The 9,711-nt window shown below is 36.0% G+C and overlaps 1 protein-coding gene across 1 annotated transcript in view; it reads right to left on the bottom strand.

The window, feature by feature from the left end:
* The window catches only part of COG5 (component of oligomeric golgi complex 5), a 193,646-nt gene that overhangs the window by 47,143 nt on the left and 136,792 nt on the right, over positions 1 to 9,711 (bottom strand). The window contains exons 11-13 of the mRNA XM_009328367.1: positions 4,255 to 4,336; positions 1,706 to 1,910; positions 407 to 568 (exon numbers count right to left, since the gene is read on the bottom strand). Coding sequence (XP_009326642.1) covers positions 407 to 568; positions 1,706 to 1,910; positions 4,255 to 4,336 — 449 coding nt within the window. The remainder of the gene's footprint in view (positions 1 to 406; positions 569 to 1,705; positions 1,911 to 4,254; positions 4,337 to 9,711) is intronic.

Raw genomic sequence — 9,711 nt, 5'->3', positions numbered from 1 at the left:
GGTGAGCAATTGCATTGTGCATCACTTGCTTTGTATATTATTATTATTATTATTTTATTTTATTTCAATTATTAAACTGTTTTTATCTCAACCCACGAGTTTTCTCACTTCTACTCTTCCAATTCTCTCCCCCATTCCACCAGGGGGTAGGGAGTGAGCGAGCAGCTGTGTGGTGCTTAGTTGCCGACTGAGGTTAAACCACAACATCGTTACAGGTCCCTTCCAACTGAAATATTCTAGTCTAGTCTAGTCTATTGTAAATCCTAACTTAATTTTTACACTAGCCAGTTTTATAACTAAAGAGTAGTCAACCTTTTACTGCTAAGGAAGTCTCATTTCTAAAATTGTAACTTATGAGAAAAAACATGTTGAAGATTACATTTTGCAATGTATTATACGTGCATACCTGGCTATAGTTTTAATGATGCTGTCAAGCTCATCAGAAGAAGGAGGATTCCGACCTCCAGGAGGGAAGACAAGGTTGATGGGGTCAAAGAGTCGAGATAAAGATTTTGACAAATAAGCAGCTTCATATTGTTGCAGTGAATCTTTCAAGGCCTTTTCTGGACTGTGGGTATAAGACAAAATTACTACCTTTTAAATGAAAATATACAATAGCATTGAATCTTTCCAGACCATACAAACTTCTCAGTATTGAACCTCGTTTTTCTTTCTGCTATTTAAACATATGCACTTGAAAAGATATGAATAGTGTATAACACCTTGCTTTTCACCTGAACCATGTAACTAGTCAGGGAGCCATTCTGCGTAGTTCAGTACAGTTCTTAGCACTTTCTGTAAGACCTATGTGGAATCCCTAATTCAAGGTGTTCTTTGAGACAAACAGTGCCAAAACCACCTGCAAAATATCAGCAAGCTATCCAGAACTGCAAGGATAGACCTTTTTATATTCACCTATTTCATTAGCAGACAGCTTGTACTCAATGATATATTAAAAAAAAAAAGTATCTCCTGGTATACATATGCATACAGAAAGCTTCAAATAGACAGACTCTTCTTAAATTTACCTTTAATAAGCTTCAGTGTCTAGTACTTCTATTTGTGAAAATGAGTAAGCAGTAGCTCTCAAACATTTTACCTCATCGTCAGAAGTTTGGTGAACTCTTTACTTTGCTTTCATTGAAGTCAATGATAAGTCTCAGGAACATATTTAAGCCAAGGCAAATCTCACATAAAATATTCATTTTATCTTACATAAGTCTGGAAGTCCTAATAGACTTGATGAGCCTATTTCAGTTTGATCTTTCTGATATCTACCACTCAGATCATGTTTATTCTACAATGTATAAACATAAAAACTGTGAATCATAACAAACTGAGCATTTGTCACACCCCAGTGATTGCAGTATCATTAAGAGAAAGCTACTGCTGTAATCGCAACACACACAAAACTGAATTTTCATCATTCTGCTTTTTTTTTTCACCCGAAGAGACAAAAAGATAAAACTAGTTCCAAAGTCAGGGACTTTGTGAAAGACAAGACAATCCAACACTGTTCATTATATAACCTGATGAAAATCCTACAGCTCTAAAATAGTATTAAAGCAATACCTGCAAAAGGAAAAAAAAGCCTTTAAAATTTTCCCACTGACAATGCAAATAACACTAAGTTCTTAAAAATATTCTGTTTTCTTGCAGGGTGCAAAGCTTTACATTTTATTGCCTTAGAGTTCATAATACATACTCATAATCTTGGTTTTTTTGCATGAATATGTCCTGTGTATCTTCTTCCATTTGTTGTAGTTCAGCAAGGAGATCAGTAGTTCCACTTGTGTTAAAATTCCTCTGAATATTTTGACTATATTGTTGCAGGCGCTTCCACAAGTCATTATAAAGCCTCAGTAATTTAGGGTATTCTCCTTCAAAAGCTTGTTTCAAAAACATAGAGGCTGCAAAATAAAGCAGTAAGCAATAGGCATTGCTAACTTCAAACTAATTATTTGATTCATATGAACAACCTGTATCCTTGCATTTATATCAATGAATTATATACAATGTTATCCTGTCTTTAATATTAATAATGTAATATTTATAATTAATTTCAAAGTGGCATGAGCTCTCATATTAAACGCAGTTGACAAAGGTACATATCTAAAGCACCAGCATAAAATCCACAATTGGAAGGCTGGACATGGAAAACTTATTTTGTACAATAAAGATACTAATCATGGTCGTGAAATGTTTGGTATCAAACTTAATTATTACTATTATCTTTCATTTAAGTCCAAAGCGTGATTAGAACTCTCTAAATCTAGAGATTTTCTAACAATAGCTTGATGGGGGAAAAGTGTGGGGCTGTACAACTTTGAAGATACCCGTTTAAAACTGACAAAGATAACTTCTATGAGCCAAAGTCTTAAGAAATTTGATGAGGGAAGCATATGCTTTTACACACACTTCTTAAAATAAGGTACCTTAAAATGCAATTCCTAAACTTGTCAAGTAATGACAAAGCCAGCAGAAAATCAGCATTATTTTCAGCCTTGAAAGGCTTGCCACAAGTAACAGGAAATGAAATAAATGTACAACTGTTTTAGCAACTGATGTTAATCTTGACCTAACATCACTCATACTTTATGGATTTCCCATTACATTAGGAGATTAACGTTGTTCCATTCATTCGTAGGTTTTTCAGGTTCCAGACATCTGGAACCATTCCATTTCACCCAGCCTATCCTTTCAACTCAAATATATTCTAATTTTGAATACCAGAGGATTCACATTTATTATCAAACACAGAGTTATTTTAGGTCACGAAGCCATATTTATAAAGACAGTCCCAACCTCACAAAAGCAGATCGTGATCTATTATCAAACTCTGTAAACTGCCATGAATTCCTATTTTTACACTTTTTCTGATATTGTCTAGTATTCCTCTGATCTATATGATCCAGAGGTCTGTGACTGATGTCAGTGGATTCAATCACTTAGAATTTATATGTTAAAAATGAACATTCTCATATAGATGCATCACTTAAATGAAAAAGTATACTCGCTGTAAGCATTATTTCCCCAAAACTCAGCTGTAGCAAAGTAAAAACATCATTTACAGTTAAAAAATCCAACCGCTCCCTCTAAACGTTTATATAAAAAAATTATTATCGTAAGTATTAAAATATTTTTAATATTGTCAGACAAAGTACTGCTGACAAAATGTAAGAGTTCTCTTACTTCTGAAATGTTGATTGATCCCATTAACTGATGTCACAATTTTACAATCTTGAAACCGAGTGCTGAAAACAAGTAGCACATGTTCAGTCTGAACATGAGAGATTCTGGGTATGTACTTACTGCTGTTAAAGTAATGCGTAAGGCAAACAGTAAAATTAATATGTTTTAACACAAGATGAATACATTTTCTTTTGGGATCATCTAGTTACTTAGCAACCACTAAACATGAATCAATCAGCTAGTTCCTCAAAATTATGTTGCTGCTATAAAGCCTGGAAGGACCAAATGTTGAAGGGCCAATGCAGTAGCTGAGATCACAAAGATAAACTCAAATCTTATGCACTTTATCTGTATGTGCAAAAGATTAACTTTATATACTGTATACAAACATGAAAGACATATTTATGAAAGCACCAAACTCACCTGGGCTTATGATCCAATTGCATGCTGCATTAGCATGTACTGGTAATAGTACTATCTTATGTTTATACATGACTTTTATTTAATATTCCTTGATTGTATCTGCCACTTATGTATTACATATGTACAGAATATTGTGTATAGTCGGAACACCAGCCATTTATCTATATTTAGACAAGACACAATTTTGAAGAAACTCAACCCCTACTTATAGAGGTATCCAAAAATGGCTAAAATCAGATTTTTACAACAAATCAGTGTTTAACAAGAAAAGACTGTAAGAACTGCTCTTTAAAATCAAATTACTATTTTTGAATTTGGCAAACCCATTCATTTTGGAAAGTATAATGTACCATTCCAAACATTTTTACCTCCACACACAGTTGTAAAAATAAGTTTTTTTTATTAGATAATGACTACTTAATGAAGCAGAAAATATTTCTTTCTGAAAATTCAACCATAGCTTAGGAGGATCACCCTTTTTGGTTACAAACCCAAGAAGTTTTATATTCACAGACCCCGCACTGAGTGAACTACTGCTATAGTTCTAGTAGAGGAGATAATAAGCAAAGGGTTTATTGAAATGAGAGATTCAAAATTAACTATAAAACACATTACAAATAATTTATACTGAATACTTACAGTCTGTTGCTGACTGAAACTGAGAGGAAAGTGTCTGAGTTACTGCAGTCCAAAATTTGTATAAAATATCAGACTGGCCATCCTGATAGCAAGGGACAAAAGAAATACAAGTTTCAAAACATACTCTTTTCAAAGAATCTTAAACAATGCAAATGCTCCCAGTCAAAGCTGTTCTACCATCACTGAGAATAAAAAATAAGTAAATGAAGTCTGAGAAGTTTTCCTCAAGTTTAAAGCTAGAAAAAAATATTGGAGAAAACAAAAATAAAAGTTTCAGTCTTCTCTCAAATGGAATATTTTCCTTCAAGTCTGGGAGAAATGCTCCCAGCTCTCTAGGGGCATGAGTGTACACCTCAGGAGCTGTGTTAGAAAATCTCTTTGCATTGCGGTGACCTTCTCATTCCGTGGGGGTTCTCATGCTGACTACATCACAGCAATTATTGTTACTGTCATTACAACATGCTTGCAAACACCAACCAGGGACCAAAACCATTGCATGCTGCTGCGCTTCACACGGAACAGTTTCCTGTTTCTAGAAACATAGAACACATGAAAATACAGTGAACCTCACAGCTGACTCTTCACCACCTTGTGTCAACAGGGCTTGCTGTCCGAAGTGGAAAAACAAGGTAGCGTATTCTCGCAAAATGGACATATAAGAAATAACAGGCTGTTTCCTTACTCCCCCCCAACATCTCGCACTTATGCTCAAGCATTAAAGCATTGTTTTGTCTTCTCCCTTTTGCTTTCTTCCTGTCTGTGTGTTTGAGGTGGAAGAAATTACAAGAGATGACGATGGGTATCCTGCCCTGCCCAGTAGTTAGATACTTGGAAGGCTGCCCAGTGTTTTCATGGGAAGGGGAAGCTCACTCTGGACAGAACATTGCATGGTATACACGCAATGTATTGACCCTACTGTATAAATTAACCAGTTTGACCAAATCACTATAGCAATGATAATCAGCAAAAAGTGCTCAGAATGAAAAAGTGAAACAGCCAGCAGTGATAACAAATGTCAGCAATTCTAAGGATCCTGTGCTGGCACTTGGCTCTTTCTATCCTGACTCACTCGGAAACATCCAAGGTTTTAAATCAAAGCACAACATTCACAGATAAAGACGGGTTTAAGCAAAGGGCTCAACACTGAAATTGCTGTCGAAGAGGGATGCATTTTCTCAGCTTTCCTTTTGGCACTGCCAGTGACTTCACTATGAGAAAAATGAAAAAAAAACCCAAAACCCAAACAACCAACCCTAGTTCTTGTTAATAACACAAGCCCTTTTAAAGTGTCAGTTCAACTTCTGCACTTCCCAGCACCACAAAAAGGAGAGCATTAGCTATCAAATATAAAAGTCCAGCTACTCCAAATTGAATTACTACTTAAGATGTGAAAGGAAGAAAGAACGCACTCTATTCACTTGCATTGGCAATAATATGCAAAGCAATGAAGGTGTTTAGAATGTCATCCATTAACAGGGTACCACTGTATCCCACTTGAAGATCTGGTCATTGAAAGACTGCAAGTTCAAGCTCAAGTTTCAGTTCCAAAACTATAATCTTAAAGAATTGATATAAAACCTGAAAGCCAATCAAAGGTACACCAAGACATCTAAAATTTAAAAAAAAAAAAAAAAAAAAAGGATTATCAGATAGAATGCTTTCACAAATTCTGAGATTAGATGAGGAATTCATCCAACCCTACCCCTTATCTCTAAAGATATTCAAAGAATGATAAAATTTATGGGTCATGTGTTAAGAATTGAGAGAGAACATCTTTTATGCTGTTGGACTCATACTTGTAAAATGTATGAGAATTAACATAGAATACTAAAATAAACTGGGATGATGGAATCTCATTTTTGACTGCTTGAGGACACTGATGGATTTAGAAACTGAAGTAACATATTTTATAGCTATGTTTGTATTTTCTGTAAAATTGTACTTGATTTTCATAAATGGGCAAAGTAAAATTATAATATTAGGCAATGATTCAGAAGGTACACTACATAAAATATCTTTGGGTTTTGGGTAAATTTATTACTATAGCATAAACGTGAAATTACTCAGTTCTTCGTTTCACATTTAAAACATGAAAATTAGTATAAAACAAATGGCCTTCCACATCAACTATGGAGTAAATTAATTACCTTTCATATTCTCTACTCCAACCTGGAACAATGTTTGCCTATTCAGCATTGTAACTCAATTCAATTTCTAAATAATCTAATGGAGGTGGAAAAATACTTACAGAGCACTTTCAAACAACTTTTTTTTCATTATTGTAATCACCATCTACACCTCTGTCATAGTCTCAGCAGAAGATGCAATAATTAAAGGGTCTTGAAAACAAACTTGCACGTAGTCCTTCCACATCGACATTTCTATCGTAATTGTCAGATTCAACATGGTGACAAATAACAGTAACATACGTGTGATGACATTTAATGTTTTTGTGAAAATATGTAACTTTTGCATGTACCAATATAAACACATATATAATATAAAGTCAGACATACATACATATGTACTCATGTAAACATTTGCATAGTAGCCACAGCTGTACCAGTCAAGCCTCTGTCCGTTAGCTTGTGCCTTCTGACCTGGGCAAATGGTGTTCATTAACTGTATCAGAATTTTGTAGTGAAGAAGGCCCTCACATCTCAGCTAACCAACTGTATTATGTATGAGGAGAAACAGAGGGGAAAAGCTACAGGGATAATTCAAATAACATTTCATACTGATTGACTACTCAGTCAAAAATGTTTAGGGGAAAAAATGATTAATGCCCCAGTTTTGGACCAACTAAAAACACAATCTACAGAGTCATGACTGGTTGCTTCTATAATGTAAGATATGATATTTCACATTGTCCAGTGTTGAGATGCTGTCACTCAGATGATGTCACTCTGGAGGTGAAATATAGCTGCTGATTAATAGCACACAAAAGACCATGTAAGAGTTTGTGGCAGGAACTAGAGAATACTGTTGCCTACGCATACACCAGGGGGTATTTAAGTGGGTTGACTGTAGCTACCAAAATTGGAATACAGCAAGGCATTAGCATTAGATGATCCTGCTGGAGTAAAAAGTGCCATTATTTATTTTGTTTAAACCTGTAATTTCTTTTGCTTACACATTAACTCAATATATTATTTTTTTAAGTACCTTTAAGTATCTCACTGCTTATTTTTTAATGTCTTCTAATAGAGATTACATCTGTGCCTGTAGGTCACAATGGAAATTTTAATTTAACTATTTAAAATATAATGTGCAATTCCATTTGACAATAATCAATACTAGAAAATGACACAAAAAAGGGTAGCAAAAGGAGTGTTTTTCTCCAGCGTAGCAGGAAATTAAAGGAATGTCCCTCTCCTTGTACTGGACAACTTCTTCAAGGACTTAAGAAGACAGGCAGGATGAAGGTGGAAGAGGAAGGGGCAGTACTGCTTACCTGAAACGTACACAGCAAATCTACTGGCTCATCTTACTGTAATGGAAAGTTTATAAGCCTTCTCCTATACTTCATATAGCACTGTGAGCAACATCCCACAGTATCAGAAAGTAACTCTTTTGGGCCTTTCACTTTCAGAAAATGTCATCTAGCTAAAACTGCATTCTTGTCATCTTCCCATCTGTAGAGTGTAAGTAATGAATTTGGTCCTCCTCTACGCTTACACCAAATATCCTTACTGGTAGACAATGTATGGGGGCACTGGGTACATCCACGTTAGTGATTCAATGTGTAGAAGGGATTCTTTTCGGTGCAAATCTGTCTTGTGTCTATACTTGTTGTCTTGCAGAACACACTGAAGTGTGCTAGCAGACTAACTTCCACTATTCAAGCAATACACTACCTCATCATTAGCTTAAAAAGAACAACTTCTGCAATTAAATAGCTTTTTGCAGCATATCAACATATTTTTGTAACAGAACCCACAAGGATGTACTAATATTTTTATCAATTAATATTCTAAGACTTTAAATTGGGAATTTTCCATTTCTCTTGCTTCTGAAAATGAAATAAAATTGAAAGATGTTAAATTACTTACACCCCCTCCAAAATAAAAATGCTTGCTTTGAAATCTAGTCACAAGCAGATTAACATCTTGTGATACAATCCCTTGAAGCAGGAGCAGCTGACAAGATGAGTAATGAACTGCATCCGATTATCTTTTCAGCTCTGTGGAAATCATTTTCCAACAGCTTCCTATTCCATAACCAACAACATTAGAAGAAGGTCACCATTCTGTCCTATTTCTGCCCCATCAGTGTGTGTTTAATAATGCAGAGAACACATAAACCTTTGGAAGTTAAGAGGTCTGGTACTGTTATCTGGGGCAAAACTGTTTCAGGTGCATACTGCATATATAGAAATCCTACATAAAACATCCTTACATAATTTTAAGTCTCAGAAGGAAATTATTACACTTTAACATTGTCCTGACCTGTCCCCTGGTTTCAGCAGGGATAGAGTTAATTTCCTTCCTCGTAGCTGGTACAGTGCTGTGTTTTGGATTTAGGGTGAGAACAATGTTGATAACACACCGATGTTTTAGTTGTTGCTGAGCAGTGCTTACACTAGTCAAGGACTTTTCAGCTTCCCATGCTCTACCGACTGAGAAGGCTGGAGGGGCACAAGAAGCTGGGAAGGGGCACAGCCAGGACAGCTGACCTCAACTGACCAAAAGGATATTCCATACCATATGACATCATGCTCAGCATATAAAGCTGGGGGAAGAAGAAGGAAGGGGGCGACGTTAGGAGTGATGGCATTTGTCTTCCCAAGCAACCGTTATGTGTAATGGAGCCCTGCTTTCCTGGAGATGGCTGAACACCTGCCTGCCCATGGGAAGGAGTGAATGAATTCCTTGTTTTGCTTTGCTTGTGTGCGTGGCTTTTGCTTTACCTATTAAACTGTCTTTATCTCAACCCACGAGTTTTCTCACTTTTACCCTTCCGATTCTCTCCCCCATCCCACTGGGGGAGGGGGGGGGGGGGGGGGAGGAGTAGTGAACGAGCGGCTGGGTGGTACTCAGTTGCCGACTGAGGTTAAACCACAACAAGCATATAATAGAATGCTATTTCCTCTTTTCATGCAATATGTTCTTTCTTCAGCAAAAGGACCTTAACTGTAATTGATGGTACCTAAAACTCAGGACAGGTAAGATCCAGGTTGACATACACATATTTTCCCCATCATGGAATACAACTGAATTAAATCTATGAAGATTAATTGCAAGCAACCGTAGGACTACAATGGCAAAACAGGATTTTCCCCCAAAAGCAGATCCATTTAACTCAGCATTTTTGAATTGATGGTACTATCTGTTTGCAGCTTTATTTTGATCTCACAGCAGAGAAAATCTGCACATAAATCATACTTTGCACCACTACAAAATAGTTGGGAGGTTAAGATCATCCACAGAACTTGCTATTTTTTCATAAAAATCTGCT

This window comes from Pygoscelis adeliae, unplaced genomic scaffold (genome assembly GCF_000699105.1).
Source record: "Pygoscelis adeliae isolate BGI_AS28 unplaced genomic scaffold, ASM69910v1 Scaffold267, whole genome shotgun sequence".
Taxonomy (NCBI): Eukaryota; Metazoa; Chordata; class Aves; order Sphenisciformes; family Spheniscidae; genus Pygoscelis; species Pygoscelis adeliae.
The sequence above is the reverse complement of the archived record's forward strand: the minus strand, read 5'-3'. Positions and strand labels throughout refer to the sequence as shown.